The sequence below is a fragment of the Netta rufina genome, assembly GCF_964035555.1.
Source record: "Netta rufina genome assembly, chromosome: 8".
NCBI classification, from domain to species: Eukaryota; Metazoa; Chordata; class Aves; order Anseriformes; family Anatidae; genus Netta; species Netta rufina.
Genome location: NC_140131.1, coordinates 2,492,835 through 2,515,825, shown reverse-complemented (window position 1 = coordinate 2,515,825; position 22,991 = coordinate 2,492,835). Strand labels below are relative to the sequence as shown.

Genomic DNA, 22,991 nt, shown 5'->3' with positions numbered 1-22,991 from the left:
TCTCGGGGAGGGCGGGCGCTACCCGGCCCCTCAGCGGGTTGAGCGGCTTGGGGCTGAGCGGAGCCCTCTGAGGCCACCGGGATGGAGCTCGTGTGGTGAGGGGAGTCCCGGGAGCTGCCCCCTCAGCCGGCAGCCAGCCCAGGAGGTCGGTAGGTGCCTCGCCGAGGAGGGGACTCCGAGGTCCTGCCACGGGTTTTTGTGCCTTGGGACCTGAGGGGTGCGATCCCGCAGCGCTGTTCTGCCGCCGAGCAGCGCCTCGCTCTGGTTTTTGTCCAAAAGTTCATTTTTTTTTCCGCTCTGGGCCGTGTCCTGCCGGCCCCAAACCTCTCTGCTGGAGCTCCGAGCTCTTTGTGGCGCCTCTTCCCGTCAGAGCTGCAGCCACGGACCCTTGGCTTGTAACGGGGAGCCCGAGGGGTGCACGCGAGGGCGCACATTTTATAAACAAGTTGCTGGAAAATTAACATTTCTTCTTCTTTTCCTCCTTGACTTTAACCTACTTGCGTGGTGTGTGTGTGTGTGTGTACCGCTGGTGCTTAATTATAGTGACACCCGTTTGCAGGAACCAGACTGTATCGCGGCGTCCCTGTGGGGTCCTTCTAATGCCGGTGTAATATTAAAGTGTCAGGCAGGCGGTCTGTGTATTATAAATAGGGTACTTCATCCATGATAAGTGATTATTATCTTTCTTTCCCAAGTGTAAAAGACCTATATAACTCAAGGAGGTGAGAGTGATTTAGGCCTCCCAAGTAAGGATCCAATGAGTCCTGAAGGGGACCCCGCGATGCTGTTGTCTTGTTGCTGAACTTGAGATATTCAATTTATTATACCGGAATATATTTTCTGAAGTCAACATCGGGTAAAATAATACGAGAGGCTGTTAGACCAACAGTACAGCACGATTTAGTGTCCCTCTGTGGTGGTCTAAAAACCCTGATCACCTTTGGTGGAAGCAGAAAGCTGCTCTTAAAGTTTACTGGCCATTAGTGAGCAAACGATGCTGGTTACTGCTTTGAATCACTTAAAATAATGATTTGTCAAAAATTATTGTACAATTATATTGGTAGCATTCTTATACTTAAAAGTCCTAAGGCAGTTTTGTACGTGCTTAACTTCAGACTTACATAAGGAACAGAAATAAATAAGTCTTAAAAGTAGGATTAAGCATTTAACTTCATGCTTGATGGGTTAAAATTTTGACCAGTTCTACTATTGGCCATTCTTTTTAAGGATTTATAACTGTAAAAACAGAAAACAAAAGCCCCTTCTGATATGGGGTGGCACAAGAAAAAAAGCATGTAATCAATTTAATAATTGTGTCACTTTTTAAACACTGAATGTTTTATGGTGTTTATGACGTTACGTGGTGTCTCTGCTGAAGCTGTATAAAACTATCCAGTTTTTCAGCTAGTTCAGAAGAGGAAAGTCGACTTTTAGGTGATAGAGGTAATGCTGACAAATACAGTCCAACATAAACACACTCACCTGCTGTTTTCTCTGGAGGGCAAAGGGGAGTTTTATTCTGCTGCTAACACCAACAAGTGTAATTAGGAGTCCCCCATGACCAAGTCAGTAGTGATCATGCAGCCACAGAGCTCTTGAATACTATCAAGAATGGATATGGTACTTACTTTGTTATTGCTGTTTGGTAAAAAAGCTTTTTAAATTAGTCTATGCCTCCCGCAACCTGTGGCCATGCTTAAATTGGCATTTTTTTCCCCCAAACCACTCCATTTTTGCAGCTGCTGGTGACCAATAAGCAACAACAAGAGTGGCGCTGGGAGCAAAACAATCATAGGTATGCTATATAGCATTTTTGTTCATTTTCCCATTGTGACAAATCATGCAAAATAGCGGTGAGTTCATCAGAGCCAACAAGTGCACTTCTGTACAATTTTTTCCATTGTTTCTGTCATTAGGAGAATGTAGCTAGCATGGCAAGAGTGGAAGTTCTATTGGAAATACGTTATAAGGACAAGTCCTATTGATTTGTTTCTAAACATGGATAGAAATGGTTTGCATCAGATATGATAACTTGAAAATTTGCTATTAAGCTTTCAAATAACATGAACTTGTAATCACTGTGGTGTCAAATGTCTGAAATGAAAATAAAATGCCATAAAAGAAAACCTTTTACTGTCAATAACAAACAAATTGTGCATAATGAGTAGCTCAATAACTCAAGCTATTTTTGTTTGCAGATCTCATGGCATTTACCTACAAATGTAGATAAGTATCTCATTTAGAAAATGGGAAGCATTGACTCTAGATGTTAGGATAATTTGTGCTAATCCATGCAACCGAGGACAAAGAAGACTTATCAAACAGGCAAAAGAGTAACAAATTCTAACTGTGATTGTGTTCTTTACAGAATGGCCAGCAGTCCTGAGAATAATGCGTCCCTCTGTGATCAGAAAGTCACACACTCAGAAAGTCCTCAAGCAAAGAAGTCCCAGCAAGCAGAGGAAGCAATCTTCTACAAGAACTGCCGAGCAGCTTATCTAACTGTTTTAAAAAGCAGTTTAGAAAATATTAAATCAAAAGAACAACTCCGTTTAGGTAATGATTTGATTTTTTTTCCCCCCATAACTGTTGTGTGTGGTGATTGCCATGGGTAGTTTACTAACAGCAGCCAGTAATTCAGCACTGAGAGTGTCCCAGTGCATAAACTCGGTACTTACTTTAAGGGATTTACAGTAGTTTGAGCTAGGGTTCAGATTTCAAGCTTTGGTTTCTGTATCTTTGAAGACATGTCCATCACTTACCTGTTGTAAAACGTGTCACGCAGTGATTTTTCAAAGTTTATAGAAACTACCATTCCTCAATGCTTTTCATTTTCCTCAAATCCTTAATCTTTGTTGCTAGGTGTTGGATGGCTCATGGAACTGGGAATAGTATACAGAGCTTCTCAGCTCTAAATCACCACTGTGAAGGGGCAAAAGTCAATACCAGCTGACAGCTTACAGGGGACCTAAGTGAGTTGTTTAACACCGCCAAATTCAATAGCAGCATTGTTGCTTACATGAGGTGGGCACAGGTTCTGCTGTTGGACTGTGACATTTCTGCAATAGTTGCCTTTCCCTGACACATGATGAAGTGAGTTGACCTCAGTTCAGTTTCTAGTGGACAATTACCCCCATCATCACAGAAAATCACAATGGTAACTGGCATTGAGTGACACAAAGCTTTGCAGACTCATAGGAGAGGTTTTGTCAGAGGTGTGGATATGATAATTTACCATCCCTAAAGGTAGTCTCACAGATCAGTTTTAAGCTACTTTGAGTACTATGTGAAAATGCTGCCTTTACTATGCCAAATTTTTGTGACCAAATGGATTATTTCAGACATTGGCATTTCCTAAGGATTCTTACTCTTATTAAAATTGCCCATGAGTTAAAATGTTTCCATAGATCAAATGATTTTTTTTTCTCATCTGTATTATATCTTTGTCCTTTCATGAAAAGGATTATTTGTGTTGTATGTAGTGGCATGGGATTGTGTTAGAGAACCCATGAAGTGTCTTTCAGTCCTATTTTCTACCTGGAGTTTTGCGGTTATGTGAAAATCAGAGCTTACTTTATTGAAAAGAAATGTTTCTAGCCCACAGAGTTGACAAAGAAAGTATGAGACATAAACCTTCAGTTAGATGAAAAGACCCCAAATGTGTCATTTAAAAAGTCATCGTTTTTATTTTGATCTTACGGGTTTCGAGGTACAGCTCATAATACACTTGGGATTGTTGATACTGCAGGTTGCTTTCTAAAGTCCTCCTCGTTGATTATGATGCCAGTAAGAGGTATGTGTATTGTGGCATTGCAACACTTTGTAAGGAAAAACAAACAATGACTGAAGACAAAACCATGCTGTGTTATCAAATCATTTAGTTAGATCATAATTCTAGTGACCATGTTTTTTTTTTTTTTCTGCATATGTGAGGAAACATTTCTCACTAACTGCTGCATCATCCATGCCTAAAGTACACGAGGCCTCCACATAAGCCACTTTATGACTTATGACTCAGTGTTATCCAGGGTTTCTGGGCTGCAATAAAAGTGCTTTTAGAACATCCTAACGATAGTTTTGGATAATCTGGATTTTAAAATAGGAGTGGTGTGAACAAGTGTCATCTCTTTCATATATGGTTTGCTTTCATCTCTATCCATATGGCACTTTGACGTACCAGGTGTTTGGGCATTTTGGTTTCAAGGTCAACTCAGAAAGAGCAAGTAGTAGCTCAGGCTCCCAGTCTTTTCAGAGATATAAAAGAATCTGCTTCTTTTAAAATGTGTAACTACTGACAGTTGTTATAGACTTATGTTGCAACTAAAATTCTGGCAATTATCATGAGTGGTGCTACCTTTGAAGCAGCTGTTTGGCTAGTAATCTAAACTGTGCAACATTCACTTAGAGATCGGCCCTGCAGAATTTTACTTGTAGGAGTTTTGCTTTACAAGTAGTAGTTTCATTTCCTGTGTTGTAATGTTACTTGGGGTATTTAGCAGAATCAGTCTGTAAAGAAGTATAAATAAAAAGCTCTGTCGAACTGAACTTTCAAAACTACAAACTCGGGAGGCATAGCGTGTAGCAAGTGCTGATCTCCCAGGTTATATAAAAATACAGCAAATTTGAAGGGTACTCTGTTAAACGTAAGTGAACAGTGTGCTACAATTGCTATGTGCCCAAGGTTAACATGGGTAAAGATGTAAGCTTTAAGCAAAATAATGGTTCTTGTGATATTTTTCTGTTATTAGAAGACTGCTGTCTGGTTTATTCCTTTTTCTGTAGAAGAAAGTAGTTCTCAACAGCATGGATGTGTCATCTCTGTGCTGGATCATACGTTGTGAGGGATTATGTAGAATGCAGGCCTAGAAACAGGCACTGCCTGCAGCCAATGTGCTCAGCTGCCCGTCAGGTTGCTCTGAGCTGCCTGGTACTAACCACGGAACTGAAGGCCAGGGAAGGTCTCCGTCGGTCTGTATCAGTAGAACGCAGGATTGAGATTATAAACAAAACTGTCTTTTAGAGCCAGTTTTCCCTTGGATTGATGGTGCTTAAAAAATAATAAAAAAAAAAATCTGAACATGGGAAGTGATTAAAGGATGTTTTGAGGTAACTTCTCTACTGACAGCTGGAGTATATACTTAATATTGTGTTTTATTGTTCAGTACTTCAACAGGCTGGAAGAAATCCATCTCAGAAGACAGTTAATAAATACTGGACTTCACAAACAACTACACTGAATTTTGATGATTTTTGTAGTATTTTAAAAGAAGAAACACCAGCCACAAAAACTGAATTGCTTGAGGCATTTAGGAAAATAGACACAGATAACACTGGATATATTTTACACGATGAACTTTATAAAATTCTTACAACAGTAAGTATCAGTTGAAACTTAATATCCATTTGTAGCCGTTAGTAGAGATTTTGGAAATTGGATAGTAAAACTATTCCTGATCAAAAGAATCAATAACTGAAGTGTTTAGTTCAGTTTTCTCTTCAATTTTGGGTCTTATTTTCTGTGGCCATCTATGATCTTTCTTCCATTCTGTATAGTCTTTCAGTTGATAACCTGTCTGTCTATTTCAGCAGTTGCTCCTTGATGATGGAAACTGGCAGAAGGATGTTTTTAATACTTTCTCATACTTTGCTGAAGCCCTATCTGTACAGCAAAGGAGCAGCAGAAGGGGAAGCACATGTATGTGTCTCTCCCTTGGTTCAGATAGTGCAAATCCCTCTATTCTCTACAGGGTCCTTCTGCACCGCTTTGGGGTTATCAGCTTTTCTCAAGAGAGTTAATGACATATGTTTGCTGTTTTCCCCTTACAAGTTGTTTATGCGTATTCAGATACAAAGTTTAAAAACTAATGATATTTATCTAGCTTGTATGTAAAATATTAAGATTAATTTTTAGTCTTATCACAGCCATGATGTTCTGTCACTTCAGTGATTTCACTGGATCCTGTATTTAGTTCATCATGGTCTTAGTCTATGTGGGGTTACGTCAATACTTTGGTTAGAGATGATGCATTGTCAACATGATGCATGCAGATGTTGCAAGGCTTACTTGTATATGTCGATATGTCTCAAATTAATGACATATTTTAAAATATCTGGAGCTTTTTATTTAGCTACTGAACTGCCACCGTAGTATTGGATTTCGTTGTATAATGTGAAAGGTTAGAAAAGCATTTTTTAAAATAGCAGCTGAGATTTTTGTGGTATTCTGAGATTACAGAAACCAAGACAAACACCAAGGAACAGGAACAGTTAAAAAATGGCTAGTAGTAGAATTCTAGTAGAGTGCTCAGACGTGAGTATAAAACAAGTTTAAGGAAATGCAGAGGAGAGCAAACTGGGACAGAAAGAAGAAACAATTTACATACCGTATTTGTTGTGGTTGACCCAACAAGGCAGACTTATTTATTCACGTTGAGCATAGTGACAGAACCTTCAGTCTTCATTCTGCATGATCAGAAAGATAGAGTTGCAACGGTAAGGAAACATTCTTCGTATAGGAGAAGACATTATAAGTACAAATGACTGAGAACAGGTATTCCACAGTTTATGGAAGATCTGAAATCGAGGTAAGTGTCATTCACGATGGCTTTCTAGAAGGCACCACAAAATCGCATAAGCTGATGCAATTAATCTGTTCAGTATTTACAAGTAGCATTGTAGGGTCATATTTTTTTGCTCTGACCTCTATTTTGATGATTAGATAAAAATCCATTTAAATACATTGCAAGATAAGATTTCCTGAAAGGATATTAAAATAATCTTCCTTTGTGTTTTTATTAAACGTGTGCTGTAGGCAATCTATTGACTGATTGATCAATAGATCACTGACATCATTCACTAGATTCACTAGAATCCAAACCTGAGTTGTTTTTTGTTTTTAATTGCAGAAAGGTGAAAAAATGACTTTGGATGAAGTGAGTGCTATAACTAACCTAGCTGATTTTAACTGCAGTGGCAAACTTGACTACAAGAAGGTATGGCAAACAGTGATATCATGTGTTCTTGATGTTATGGGCAGTAATGGTATTGTCAAATGCAGTACATGTCAATTCCATGTGTTGGTCCATTGATGGCCTTACCCCAGCCCACCACCTCCCTATGTTCTGGAACATGGTTATGTCTTCTGGTATGTATTTCTGTTTCCCTTGTTTTTTCTGGCAGGGTAGTGCCCTGGCCATTTTCCTTGCTGCAAGTGAACCTCATGCATTATGCAGAGGCTAAAGGTGCAAAGCCTAACAGCATGGCTGAAAATAAGGATTAAAGGAATGGAAGAATAAAGATGAGAATTGAAAGCAAACTTAGCTAATTTATGAGGATTGTTGTGTGTGTGTAATATTTCACAATTCTTTGTACAGGGGGACAATATGTACAACATGTATATGTTGAGCATCTAATTTTCAAGATGCAGCATCTTATCGATTACTCTGACAGCATCTCTATGCAATGACTGACATTTGGTTACTAATGTTACATCTTAATTCTTAAAACTGAGAAAGAATGTTTTGCTTACCAGATTACCTTTCTTTGTCCCAAGTTCTGTGACTTATATATGGCAACCAGTGAGCAGTGCTGCAAGACTGCACTAGAGAAACTGGAAATTGATGGTCGATTGAAGCGTCAGCAGTTTGGAAGTGAAGGTGAAACTTCGACTGATGGGATCACGCTGCCAGTATTGAAACCATCACCAAAAATCTCCAGGAAGACTGATCACAAACTAGCACCAACAAAAGGTATTTATTTTTCGTAACAGGAGCTTTCATTGTTTTAGAGATCGTTTTCTGGGTCAATGAGCAGTTGAGTATTTGCTCTAATTTTTCTCAGATTAGTGAGGCTGTTGTCAACTAACATTCATTTCTACTGTGGCTAAATGTCCACGGTTACTTTTTATATGGAGTCTATACTGTTTAAGTTACTTCAATTCTAAGAAATACTAAGGAAGTGCACAGATGACAAAACAGCAGTGCGAACTGAATGTACGTAGCTAAATCAACAACTGTACTAGCAAAGTTGCTCGAACATAAGGAACCAGAAAGTAAAGGCCTGGAAGTAATTGCTTTGGGCAACTGTGCATTTGAAGCAGGTTAAACTTATCCACTTAGGATAGATTTACCTTGATTCCAAGGTAAATGGAATCCCGTGGTAACAATTTCTTGTCCTTCAGGCAGATTTGGATTCCAAGGTTCTCCATTTGTATGCCCATTCACCTGGGATGCACAGTCAGGGAAGTAAACACGTTTGGTTAATGAATGATTGTGTTAAATTATTGTAAGGGAAGTCAGTTTATCAGATTGAAGTTCTTGTTACCCAATTTTTTTTCTGTCTGTGTAAGGTTTTATGACAAATAGCAGTAGAGGTGGGATACAATCATGCAATAATAACTAAATATCTGTTTATAGGTGACAGCAGAACTCCTTCAAGACCCTTATCAGCTCAAGGTTGCAAAGCATCCGTTTCTTCCACTATCAGCATGGATGCCAGTAGCAACAGAAACACAAAGCTAATTGAGCCACACACAATAAAGGTATCATGTAAGCTAGTCCTATTGAGATTATTCTGTTTTCCTCTAGGCACATATGTTACTGCATTTTAAATAAGAAACTGTTTTTCTCTGATTTTTAGCTTATGTTTTATTAACAGTTTGTCAAGGGCAGCTATAAACTATCAAGAGGTTTCCTGATACGTGTTATTACTAACATTTTTATATACTGTTGGTTTTGCTGACACCTAATTATTGAAAATAATTTTTCAGGTGTGAAGGTTTAATAGAACAAAGTGTGTTTTTTATAAATGAAACCACTGTTGGATAAAACGTTTAATGACTTTTTGAGAAATTTAAAATTGAATAATTTATTAGGTTGGTGAGAACTTTAAATGCTTAAGTAGTCTGAAAGATTGTGTATCATAAACCTTTATATGAAAGGTAATTGGAAATAAATAACAGATCTCTGAGCATATTCAGTTTGCTGGGCATTAATTTGTAAATATATGCTGTAGCTTGAAAATATAGATTTTTAGTTAGACTAATATGTTCTATCAGTATTTTCTTTTAAATAAATCACTCATTCAATATAATTCCCATGGGAGAAAGACAACAAAGTCACTTTGCTAAGTCAATATTTGTAGAGTGTTAATATTGATCTTTTTCCTTTGTTTTCCCTTTCTCGTCTGAACCTTTACTAGTTTTCTTTCAACAGAAAATAATAGCTGTAGAAATATAAAACATTAACTGGAAACTGCTAGGATACATTAAAAATGTGCACCTTGAGACCTCTGTATAAAAGGAAAAAAATGGTTATGACCACATAGTATAACTGCTGCTAGAAAACTGAACTGATTGTTCTCATGAGTTACATTTTTGTTTCAAATAACAACTCTGTATTTGTTATTGAACTCTGAAGTCCTTTATATCTTCGGCATTGCCATACAGTGACATTTGTTCTATATTAAAATTTAAAAACATAATCTCAAAGGAATTTTTTGCAGTCTGTTTAGGTATCTGGACCTCCATGCAATTTAACCTGCAATTTCACCTTGTTCAAACATGATATGTAGTATATAAAACCATTGCACAGTTTCCCAATATTGGATCCCTCTTGCTTTGTACAAGCCAGTAAGAACTGCCTTGAAAAAAAGCAGCTGCGGATATTGAGTACTATTGACAAGCATCATATAAAAATTAAATCAATCAATAAACATGAATAAGTTTAAATTGAACTGCTAAATATGTTCACCCTAACTATTAAGGATCCAACACAAGCTCTGTCAAAATCAATGAACTTATTATACACAATAAGTCATTTGAGCTACGGATTGGAACCTAGAGCCCCCAGATTCTTCTTTTTTATCTTATATGTAGAAAATATATTTATTCTGCAAGTTAAGTAAGAACAGCTGTAGAAATTTAAAACATTAACAGGAAACTTCTAAGATGTGTTAAAAATGTGCACCTTGAGACCACAGTATAAAAGTATGTAGAAAAAGTAATTTTTTTCTGCAGTTCATGTGTCTTTTGGGGACAAGAAATAAACATTGTGTGGATGCCCCATCCCTGGAAGTGTTTAAGGCTAGGCTGGATGGTGCTTTGAGCAACCTGGACTAATGGAAGGTGTCAATGCCCGTGGCAGCAGGGTTAGAATTAGATGATCTTTAAGGTTTCTTCCAACCCAAACCATTTCATGATTGCCATTGTGAAGTTGGACTGATTCCAATTTCATTTCTCTGGCAGAAGATTACAGTGAAAGTCAAAACATGGTGAACATCTACACTTAAACACTTCAAAACCCATGAATATGTTCATAGCTCTCCTCTTCTCTCACACCATTTTGTACGTCCCTTATATATATATTTTTTTTTTTCCCTGAAAGAAAATAGGTTAGAATAATTCAGGTTGAAGAGAACTTCAAAGATCATCCAGTCCAACACACAATCATCCAGTCCAACACACAATCATCATTTAGCTCCCTACATTTACATCCCTGTTACTAGTTTGACATGGATAATTTAGAGAATATAGCACCACCTTATGCTCTCTGCAAGGATAACAGTTTAATATTTGGTTTCTAACACATTGTCAAACTCTTACTTAACTGTTTCTATAGAATTTCTGTAGAATTTGGTGGCAAAACTGTGGGACAGGCCTGAGGGTTCTTAAATTTATGAGTAATGAATTTAAGTAATGAGTAATTTATATTCTTAAGAAATGTATACATATACATAGATTATATTATATAAGAATATATAAATATTCTTAAGAAATGTAGAGTTCTGAGTGGAGAAATATAAATTGAGGATCAGAGCTGCATCTGTTACCGTGTTATTTGGCATCCTGGGTATAAGTGCATTAGCAAAGTCCAGTTCTTGCCTGACACCTTTAGGTCATTGCCTGCAAAGTACCACCAACTGTGAATGCATTGCAGTGAGGACTAACTTTTAGAGCTGTGAAGTGAGACATGGCACTCTGATGAAGACTGGCCTTAAATTGAGTTAGGTAGGAGTCAGTCTCCTTACTGGGAGTTGCGTGCAGACTTTCTGCAGACCCCCACTTTTTACAAGCTCACTTCTGAAATCTGGGTTAATTTGTCTCTTCTACTGAACACTGCATAGATAAGTACAGCCACCTGGACAGAGCTCTCTGCTGAGATTACACCATGTTCTTCTGCTAGGCTGTGCTCAGAAACTTGATCTCTCATTGCTAGGAAAATAACTAGAAATAACAGACTTAGTCAAGGCCAGGGAAGTAAAATCAAGGATGTCTTCCTTTCTTTGAGGCATACAACATGTCTATAAGGACTTTATTTTTCTTTTGCTAAATGATATTTGAATTTGAAAATAGTGACTTACTGTTTTTTTTTTGTTGTTGTTTTTTTGTTTTGTTTTTTTTAAAGTTTTGAAGCTTGTAGCTGTTTTAACATTTTAGCAAAATGATGACTTCTCTAGGAACTGTACTATTCACAAACGCTGCTATCTTCTGCACGTGGCTGTCCAATGGCTTTAATAGAAGTCAAGAAGAATCACTTCTTTTTACGAGTACTTCTGTTTGGCACTCATCTGAGCAATAACTCCTCATTGTTCGGCTAATCAGCTTTTTTTTTGCTTGCTTGTTTGTTGTTTTTTGTTTTGTTTTGTTTTTTGCTTGATTGGTCTGATGGAAGTAAAGTAACAAAATTCCAGTGTTTCAGTGATAAACCACACAACTAGACGATTTCATGAATACAGTTTGGTTCTTCATGGCAATTCAAATTTAATTTCAACCATTAGGGCTTTGGGGTAATCTGTACTTTTTTTTTTTGAGCATTTTCATAACCAAAGCAATGTTACTACCTGATACACAAACTTGACTATGAAAAGGACTATGCAAGAAAATTCATTTTAAAAAAGAGCAGAAGATCAGTGCTACACCTTGTGGTGAATTTTATGCAGCATTCATTAAATTATCAAATCAATATGTTTCAGAAAAGGAGTCTTTATTTTGATAAAAGATCAAGGCAACCCTTGTGTTTGTTTGGTTTCCAGGAATGGCAATGTGCACAATCCAGAGGATGCTTCTACTTAGAAGAAGATGGTGAAATCATTAGTCACAAATACAGGTTGCACATACCTCATAGGTCTACGGTGTGTATTACTATCAAGCCTTTAAACCTTCGTCAGGTAGAAGGTAAATGTATTTGTATCTCTTCAGAGCAATTTCCTCTCTAAAAAAATATTTTCTTTCCTCCTGCTGATACAACTTTCCTTCTATCTCACAGTATTTTGTGATATATTGCAATTATTGCAAAATTTATGAAAATTTTGCAATATTTTTAAAATAAAAAAAAATATTTTATAGAACTTCAGAAGAGAATATGATGTAAGTTTCCTAAAATCCTTAATTGCAAATATCTGGGATCAAGAAACCTTAGTATAAAAAGACCTAATAAGTAGTAATGTTCTACTAATTGTAGAAAACATTGAACTATAGAACAAATTTTTTTTATTATTACATTAACAGGGATCAATGCTGTAAATACAATAGAAATAGCAATTTTGGAATTCCAATACAAAACAAAGGAAAACTTTTTTTTTTTATTTTTATTTTTTTTTGAAATGTAAAGCATTTGTTTTGGGGTTATTTTTCTTTTAGGAAAATCTTGTCATTGGTTGTCAGTGGATACAGCTTCGTATGTTCTGAAGGAAAATGAAACCCAAGAAAATCTACAGCTTGTGGGCTTTACTGAGCAACAAAACAAAGAGGTTAGGTGTTTCTGTCATATTCCTATTTTATTTTTTATATCTTCAATGTATCTGTTTTTGCTGCATGGGAGTCCTCATATGTTGGCAAGGAATTCAAAACTGTACTTAATCAGGCTAAAAAAGAGAGCAGAAATGTTGTTCTGTGCTTGTTCATTTTCAAAATGGACAGAATTTACACAAGGTATTATGTAACACCGTCTAAGTTATTACCTTTGGATGGGGTGAATTGAAAGCCACGTGTTTGGAATTTTAATGAAGTTCATGTAGGGGAAGTAGTGTGTTGGCAAGTGTGGCCAAATTACTGGTTATCCGTATAACTGTGGAAGCTCAGTTGTGTTCATATAAATGCAAAACCAAAGGTAATATTTGTTACAATTCCCTTTTATGTTCTTTCTGCTTGAAATATATAAGATCTTAAACTTCACGGTGCATAGAACATTCTGACACTATAGCAGGAAGAAGGGAGGAGAAGCAACTGGTACTCAGAAAGTATTCAACTTGCTTCTTAAACCCCAAGTTGCTTGTGAATTTTTACATAGTGAGTTGCTAGTTTGAACAAACCTGATAAATCAGGGAGGAAATGAAAAACTCAGTGGGTTTTGTCAGCCTGCTTCTGACTGCTTTTGTTTTGAAGTTTAAGATTTGTAAAGAGTTACAGATCTGAAAAATGATAGGACTGCTATTAGACATTTACGGTAACAGTTGCTCTCCTCTCCTTTCTCATCCCAAAAATCTCCTAACTTTTATTGCAGCTAGGAGATTCACTAGTTTTGGGTCTTCAAAATGACATCACACGGCATCTTACTGTAGACATTTTTTTTAGGAAAGAATCTAGCATTACCAGTGCTTTCAAGTAATTAATCACTTTTGTTTGACTACTATTTGTAATAAAGGAAGGTATCATTTGAGAAGTAACTTAGATTTCTTTTTAAGAGCAGATGTCTGGATGGAAAGGGGAGCTTGCATCAGGATTTTACTGGCTACTCCCATTCACAACGGGCTGTAGGCTGAAGAAGGTGAAAACACAGATTACTGGAGAAGCAAAACTGGTGTATAGAGGTGAAGACAGTGAACTAGCTCTTACCAAAGAGTGCCGGTGAGTCGTTTTCTCAAATAGGCATAGTAACTGCTACAGAAGTATGCACTGTAAATAACATCTAGCTTTTTAGTAGCTGTACGTTACTAAAATACTGTTGTAAACTGAATAGCTATCAACAATATTATGAAACAGTAGAAAAAATTAAGTATTTGGAAATGGTTCTGCCTTTTTTGTCTTTCAGAGCAGCTTTATTGGATATATTTGAAACAATTGATTTGGATGGAAACGGCCTCCTGAGTTTGGAGGAATACAATTTCTTTGAGCTGAGAACTAGTGGTGAGAAATGTGATGAGGAAGCGTGGGCTGTATGTAAAGGTAAGTTTGTTGCTGCACTTGATACAACTAATTAGGGCTATAAATCTACTTGCAACCTGTCTGTAGCACCCTACTACGTGTAAAGTGGTATATAGTGTGGAAGGGCTAAGTATTTTGTAGCCTATATTAAGAACAGGAGAGGGAGTCTGTCTGGGAGTGTAGTGATAGGACAAGGAGTAATGGTTTTACACTAAAAAAGGGTAGCTTTAGGTTACATATTAGGAAGAAATTTTTTACCATTTTATGATACTGTTCTCTTCCCCCCTCCCCCCCCCCTTTTTTTTTTTCTTCCTTTTCCAATCTCCTGTCCTTTGTTTTGCTTTGTTCTGGTTTGTATGCCACTGACCTATTAAGAAAATTCTTCCCATTGCTAATTGCAAAGTTCTGTAAGTTAAAGATGTTGCGGCTGCCAAAAAGCACAGGTTTTCTAATCACAGATCATATAGTGAATTGGGCTGTAACAGGTATTTATTGATTCAATTTCCTTTCTGTAGTTTAAGCTGATATTGCTTTCATATCTCACAAGGTGTTGAGAGGGACATTTAATCATGTAAGATGCTTACAAAGGCATCTAGAGCTTATTATGGTTGCTTAGAAAATTAGACATTAGAAAACACCTATTTCAACTATACATTTTTTCAGATATAAGCAGTTTTTTCATTGGAAATCTGTCTTTCAAAGGTTCATATACGGTGTGTCAGTTTGTCCATGGTGTGCTATATGAGTGCTGGGAGATTTCTGAGGCTTCCATGAGTGAGATGGGGAAGCTGACAGATAGCTGAGCTTCTTCCAGCTGTCCTTTGTTTTCTGTCTGCAGATACATCTCGTCGATTTTACTGGACATCCTGCCAGCTTGCAGGAGCAGCGTTGGGCCACAAATGTCAATTTTGAGAAAAAAAGGAATTCTGTGGCATTGCAAAGGCCTTTAGAATTGACGTATTCACCTCATAACAGGGCTAGGAAAATATAACCACCAGTGACCGTAGGCTGCCCTGGTAACACAGCGTGTAGAAACAGTGGTTTCAAAGCATTGACAGTTTAGCTGAAGTAACTGGACAAACTGGAAATTTCTAAGGCATTGTACGAAATCTAGAAGTTTCTGTGTAAAATGCACTTTTTCTGCAACCTATGTCTGAAATGCCAGTGTGGCACATCATCACATACCTGCCCATAGCATCTGTTAGAGACAACTGCTTTGTAGCCTATGACACATGGATTAATTTGGGCCAAAATACCTGAGATCTGGCAAGTTCTGCCAACTGTTTCTCCCCAAATCACTCAAAGATATTGGAGTTTTTTCCCAAATTATGGAAAGATCATACAAAAATACTTTTCTATAAATCAGTTTCTCTTTCATCCCTTTACATGTTATTCCCCACTTGGTTGCTTTGTCAGTGTTACGCATTTGTGAACTAGTCTTAATGTGAGTAGGAGGGGGGTGTGGGTGTGTGAAGAGTGAAAGAGGGGAAAGAAGAGAATATGGTGAATGCATTACCAGGTCATTAATCAGTTGAAGGGTTCAGACGAATATCATAAATCTTGACACCAAAGTTCAAGCCATTTATTACAGCATCTGTACCCTTAGATAGATTTATTAAATTGGTAATCCCTTTTTAATAATATATAGTAAAGATTTAGCATTGTTATGAAGATGAGAAAACCATTTTTAAAAATCCCTGACACAAGGACATTTCAATTATGTGTTTGCTGACATTAGAGTGGTCAATCTACCATATTCTATCAAGAGAGGGCTGTTAGGATTACTGGCATTTTATTGCTTTTTAAGAACTAAGTAAATCATTTCTATATCAAGGACCTCAAGCGCTAAGGGTGCTGGCCCCACCAGACTTCCATTTTCCATTCCTGATATACCCTATTCTGCAAATCTCAGCCACAACAGATACTGCTGGCAAATAAATAAATAAAACGATAAGAATTATTTCTGTTTCAAAACCTCACCCTCTCTTAGGTAATACAAGGGGCCAGCTGTTTCTTGTCGTTATCTAAAACCCGCAGCGAAGCTCTGCAAAAACCATGCGTCTTATCTAGGGCATTCTTTCCCAAATCATGTTTGGACAGCCTGAGGCTGCAAGATGGCTCCCTCTTGGAGACCTCATTAACATTAAGTGGGAGTTTGGCTTTGGAAAGACAAAGGGTGTTTGCAGAGAGATCAGACATTGAAGTGTTATCTTCTGTTTCTTTTTGAACAGAGAATTTTGATATGAAGAAGAATGAACTAACAAGACAAGGATTTTTGGATCTGAATCTCATGGAAGCCAATGACCGTGAAGGGGATCCTAGTGACCTTTGGGTCACTTTATTGTCGCTGGGCTACAATAAAGCATTAGAAATGACAGAGGTATGATAGCTGTATAGCAAAAGTAATTGCTTCACATACAACCTGCTGCACGTGTTTAATTGCAGGATTGTTTATTTCCATCATAAATTGATTTCAGTAGGTCAGTGATCCAGTGCAAGCACTGCTAATACAGGGTTTACGCTAAGACTTTCAGTAAATATTCATTCTGTTTCTTAGGATAACCCTAGTATTGTTGAAATAGAGAATTCACCTTCTGTCTTAGAGAAAGTCAGTATTTTGTGGATTGTACAGGAAGGAATCTTCAACAGGTTATACCTGTTGAAAGAATCCACGTACCTTGTTGGTGAGCAGTAATAAGAAGACAGTGACCTGGCAGAACTGTGACCTGTCAGCAAACCTACAAAATGCAGGACTTGCTCTATGTAAAATAGTTCTGTTATGGCTTGGGCCAGCAAAATAAGCAAACAGTCATAGGATCATAGAATATCTGAGTTGGAAGGGACCCACAGTGATCATCAAGTCCAACTCCCACCCTCTCAGTGAAGAACCTTTTCCTGATATCCAGCGTGAATATCCTGTCACAATATAACAGAAATGTTACTGTAATGCAAACAACTTGTTACTGCTTATAGTAGCTTGGAAATTAATACAGAAACATCAGATGGAGAACAAGGTGACTAGAATGGATTTAGAAAGTATTGGAGTGTGTTGTGTTGAAGAGGATAAGTTTGTTTTTAACATGATTAAGTTAAAAATTTTCAGACGTGGCTCACTGTTGCCTTTTACAACAGTGTCTGAACATGTTTAACATAAAATTTTAATGAAAGGGCTTTGGGTTGCAAACCATTTACTTAATGAACCAGGTATTATTTCTTTATTTTTTCTGTGTGCTTATCAGTGTTTTTTTTGTTTTTTTTTTAAGCACTATCAGTGTTGGAATTAATAGTTCTTACTAAAGAAATAAGATGTTTTGAATGAAGAGGGAAAAAAAATATGAAAAATTCATTAAAAACATTAAATGTGTAGATAATTTTATAATTCATTTTTCCCTCCAAGAAAAGCTGGCTTCAGTGAAAATCCAGACATCATGGTGAATGATTATGTAACAGGTAGCACTTTCTCTTTTTCCTGCAAGTATGATCAACATTGCAAGTACAAAACTGTCTTTCTGCATTTAACCCATAAGAGGGAGCTATCCTCTAAGAAAGAAGATTTTTGAGGAGGTTTTTATCAAGTGATGTATCTTGTAGATACATTGTCCTTATTATTAACTGTGGTTTATGGCTATAGTTTTTGCTTTCTAAAGGAATACATAGCTCTCTGAATGCTTTAGTTTTTCATTTAAAAATGCGTATCTACTTAACTTCTGTCTGTAATTTAACCTCTTAATTCCTGGATTTTTGAAGACTTAGTATCTGTTATTTCAGGAACATTGAGCCTAACAAGTTCAAGACAGTACTGAAAAATCCTAGTGGGTTCAACAGCTTTTTGAAAGAAACCAAGCTGCTATTACTTAGTCTAGGAAAATTCAAACTCCTGTTTGTTACGCATACTGTTCTTAGCCAAAATATGGTAAGAGCAGAGTGCTTAATGCAGCATTGCAGATATTTTAAATCTGTGTGAAATGGCACAAATAGCAACAGTGTGACAGGTAAAGCAGACAGTTGTATTTTGGACACTGACATTCATATGTCATCTTAATTCCTATATATTTTGGTAATTGAGGAAGGGTTGGTTATGTTGGAGTGGAAGGCATCAAACTGCGTATTCATTGACTGTACTGTAACTGGCATGAAGAACATTCATCTGTCCTTACCTCACGATACATTTAAAATATCACCACAGCTTCAGGTTTTGAAATTTTACTATTCAGTGACACACTTATATTTGGATAATTTCTCTTCAGAGCATATATGCAAATACTTATGAGCTATGGGTGAAAATCTGAAGGGAAAAACTGAGGGTAAATTAACGATAAAACTCTTTTTTACTCCATTGCAGGCATGCCCCTTTGTCATTGACATCTATGCAGAAAAATGCAAACCCAGAATTAAAGCCATATATCTAGAGGCAGGCAGCTGGCAACTCAACAGGGCTATTTGCAAGTCTGTTGTTAATAAAGGAGATGCCAAAGTAATGGATGGCTGTGAAAACATAATTGTCTATACCTACAGAATGGGCACGCGAATCACTTCTGTCATTGAAAATAAGGTATGGCATGATACTTCTGTAAGGTACTTTGTGTTAATTTCCATGATTGTTGCTCTTCTTCCCTCTGTGCTTCATTTCTGAAAATTACATTTTCCGATAGCAAGTTACTATATGTAGTTCATTTAAAAAATAACTATGTGCTTGATACAAATTTCTTTTTGAGATATGACTCAGTTCAAAAGTCTTAAAAGTTCCAATGTTTTTGGAAAGGACAGTTTATGGTAATGAAGCTCTAGTAGCAGTGCAGAGTATTTGTCTTCAAATTTCAGTTTTTCAATATTTTGATGATTATTGGAGACGGATTTATAATAGAACACAAATACTACTAAGAACAGGGAATAGAATTATAGAAAGAGCAAAGACTACAGCATTTATATTTTCAGTGTTTATGGGAAAGTGATTTGCACTGATTGTGTTTCAGAGGCATATTGTGAAAGAATTTTTAATTTTCTAGTCTTACAGGTCTACTTCACTATTAATCTGTGCTAACAAATATAAATCCAGGCAAAAGTGGCTGGTGAGATGCAGAGATTTTAAACCTTTTTGCATAGATCCTAGTGGATGTTCCGTTCATTCTTAATTTCATTAGAACAGGAACCTTGAGTAAATAAATGCCATTTTTATTTGAGTAAATAAATGCCAGTAAGATGCTAAATTTGCAATGCTTTAAGCCTTAAAAGTTCACAGAAAGAAGTGTATTTTTAATTGGGCAGACACGCAAAAGGGTGTGGTTTGGTGGACTAATATTAGGACTGAATGCTGAGGCTCTCTGGAACCACAGGTTTAGATGTGCACTTCGCCCTTTAGGGTAGATATACTGGAGTTATTTATATGTTTGGGGATATGTCAGAGAAGGAGACAAGCTCTCTGCTGAGGAAACTGGATGCTGTCTGGTTAAAATCTCTGACCGTTACCATTTACACCATTTCATAAATAGCTCTGCTCTGCATTGAAGCAAATCTCATCAGAGAATTTGCTGGCTGGAGACTTTTTGTATTGTAAACATCTGGAAATAAATAATAAAAATGAAGTTTCATGCATCTGCCTTCTTCTAAGTTTTCCACAGTGTAAGCAGTCTGATCATGCCCTCAGTTATTGTGCTGGTGATTTCCATGGAAATAATTGTGTCTTTGTTATTCTGTAATTAAATTAAGAAAATGTACTATACAGGGTGTAGTAGCATGTCCTTAGGCCACGAGTCTGCATATTGCCTGGGGTAAACTGGTGGTTAAAGAATTTTCCATCACCTCAGCTTTCAGTTTTATATATTGGATCCTTCCGGGAAGCATTTGCACACCTTTAGTAAGAGTGTCTGTTCTTTCAGTGGCTGTACTTTATTAATTAAGTCGAGATATTTTTTTAAAATCTCTGTTAAGGTTAGCTGCTTTTCTCAAGGAAGAGTTTGGAACAAACCATGAGCAGCAGATTGTGATGGGTCACATCCTGACAAGAATCTCTTACAAATACCTGTGTCTGGTGTGTCTTTGATTTGGGGCAGTCCAAGTGGTCATTTATTTATGAAAGAAAGCGAAATAGGAAGGGTGCTCCTACTCCTTACGTTGAGCATTTAACGTCAGTTGTTAGGAGCCTCATCTCCACTGAATGCCTACATGGTTGGTGAGAATTTAAGAACATATAATATGAGCTCCTGAGGAAGTGGTGTTTTGCTGGAGGGATAGTATTTTTGAAAAGCAAAATGGCTATACCATATCACATAAAGATTATTTTAAGTCAGTGCCCTGCCTCAAAAAATGTCCTGCAGGGGATATTGCAAGTACAAAATCTGGGCAAATCTAGCGACACTTCTCCAGATCACAGTCCTGGCCACTAGTGATCTGCAACTCAAGGACTACTTGAGACAGAAATGTGTTCTTTGTGCTTAAAAACCCTCCACATTTTTTTATTATTATTATTTGTATTTATTTATTATTTTTGTAAGAATTTGTCCAGTCATCTTTTGAAACTATGTAAAGTTTTAGCATCTGTAACACCGTATGGCAAATAGTTGTCTCACTTAACTGTGTTCCCAAGTTGCACCTTCAAAAGTGCTGAAGTTAATTCAATCAGTCTTAAGTGGCTTTTGAGAATGGGTCTGGGCTCTGATGATGCTGAGGTACATTTAAAATTTTTACTCTTCAGAGAGAATAGCCGTCAGCATCCTGAAAGTCCTCCTATCCTGTAAAAATAGCATCATTGAGGAAGTAAGAGCAATGTGTGATTGTTACATAAAGAGCAGCCACTTAACCTTTAAGGCTAATGGGCTTCTTCATTTTTTTTTTTTTTTTTTCACTTGCAGTCTGAAAACAAAGTGATAATTCATGTCAACAATGAGCAGAGCAAGAACTGCCTAAGTAACAGGGGACTTACCGTTTTTGCTGTGGAAGTGGCACCAAAATCCATGACGGTAAGATTTTTCTAGTTTAGCCAATTCAAAATCTGAGCAAAAAGCAAAAATCATGGGACATCCTTACAGTTTCCTTTTGCAAGTGGAGAGAGAAGTCTGTCTTCATCACCAGTACAGATCAGATACAGCTCTTGATATTGCAGAGCTGCACGCGTGTTTGATGTATCCATGTTTCCCAGCACAGATTGCTCTATGTAGCTGTTCAGTTTTTCATACATGCATTGAACTGAAACAGGCACACGTGCCACTTACTGATACTTTTTTAATATTATTTTTCTGAGGCTGTATTTTTTTTTACTTAACCAATTTATATTTAGGTATATAGACGGCTTTGAGAAGCACACCAAGCATGTGCTAGTCAGAGGCAAAAATATGGTGAAATTTTTCTTTATTCATTTATGAAGAAAATATAGTTTTAATTATTCTAAAAGTATGCCCTCTCCCTTTCAAAGAAGAGGCATCCAAACAATTTTGTATTTCACAGCTTTCTAGTATGGATGCATTCAGATCCACCTTAATCAGTCTCAAGACACTGGCAGGGTATGGGCCTATTTTATTATTGCTACTGACAATTTAGATATCTATAGCCTGCTCCTGTAAGTTGTTTTATTAATTTTAATTTCTGCTTCATTCAGCACAAATTGTAGGCTCAGCATCCCTTGCGGATTTTTTGCTGTCATTAAATTAAATACTAAGCTCTCTTTAGAGATGCTGAATGTTTGTCATTTAATGTTTGTGATATAAGTTCTGAAGCACTTAATTTTGCTTCTGTAGTATTTTAGGTATCATACACACAAATCTTCAATAAACATCCATTTCACCTATGTTTTCTCTCTTGTATACAGGTTTCTCAGCATGTGATGCCGCTGAACGAGCAGGAAGAATGGCTTTACAATTGTGTACATTCCCTTTTACGTTAAACATTCTGGTTAGAGAGCTGTTTCTTGGCAGTGTTCAAACTAAGCCACGATTTTTTTTTTTTTTGGCTCCTTCTGCTGGACCATTTCTAGTCTTGTCCTTCTCCAAAGCTGGCTGCTTCTCAGAGCTTCATTTGTTAAAGCCAATGAATCACATAAGTACTTATTTCTGGTATCCCACTTTTGCTAATGGCTTTTAAGAAACATGAATAGCAATAGCATAGGGACAGAATAACTGTAAGTATGTAAAATCCTTTGACAGAGTAGGATATTGACATACTGCCTAATGAAATACATTGGCATGAAAACGTTGAGAGACAATAAAAGTGAGTACTGTTCAGTAACATAGCTGACAGTTGTAACATAATTGTGCTTTATAAGGGCTAGTTTCCCGAAGTATGCCCTTATTTTCTGTAATATGTAAGGTAGCTCCACATGCTGGAGCTGCTTCACTGAGAAAAAACTTTTGTTAAATCGGTCTGATGGATTCCTAATTCAACACTCCTGTGATTTTTATGTGAGAAATATAAAGGGGTGGGGTTCTTTAATCATCTGGTAAAGGATTTGATTTTTCCCTTTTTTATATTATTTTATTTTATTTTTGTAACCTAATAATACTTACCTTACTCTTGTTCTAAATGATTACCAACTGTTTTTATATTCTTTTATATAAAATAAAGTCTGGCTTTTCACATGTGATAAGGAAATAACATTAATTGAGGAGGGCAATTTTATTTTGTGCTCCTGACTGTTAACTGCAATTAATTATTTCAAAGGTAGCTGAAATAAGGAGGCTAAAGTCCACTAATATAGGCTGCAATAGAAATGAAAAACAACTTTGAGGTACTAAAAGTATCTGGGCTGTTATGTTTTTCTAGTTCCTTTAAATGTCTGTTAATGTAAAAAATGATGACCCTGGTCACTGGATGCTTAAAAAGTGCTTGAGTTTAAAATAGCCATTAAATGTATGTGACCTCA

The 22,991-nt window shown here is 36.8% G+C and overlaps 1 protein-coding gene across 1 annotated transcript; it reads left to right on the top strand.

Annotated features, from left to right (window-relative positions):
- Positions 1-113: 113 nt before the first annotated feature.
- On the top strand, positions 114-22,016 carry EFCAB7 (EF-hand calcium binding domain 7; the record flags this gene model as incomplete). Its single annotated transcript, XM_084290925.1, has 15 exons — positions 114-145; positions 1,740-1,795; positions 2,369-2,556; positions 5,163-5,374; positions 6,906-6,992; positions 7,553-7,748; positions 8,415-8,539; positions 12,031-12,172; positions 12,638-12,747; positions 13,686-13,843; positions 14,028-14,161; positions 16,372-16,520; positions 18,483-18,692; positions 20,989-21,096; positions 21,942-22,016. Exons 3-15 carry the CDS (start codon positions 2,370-2,372, stop codon positions 22,014-22,016), a joined length of 1,893 nt encoding a protein of 630 aa, XP_084147051.1. The 5' UTR covers positions 114-145; positions 1,740-1,795; position 2,369.
- Positions 22,017-22,991: the final 975 nt, after the last annotated feature.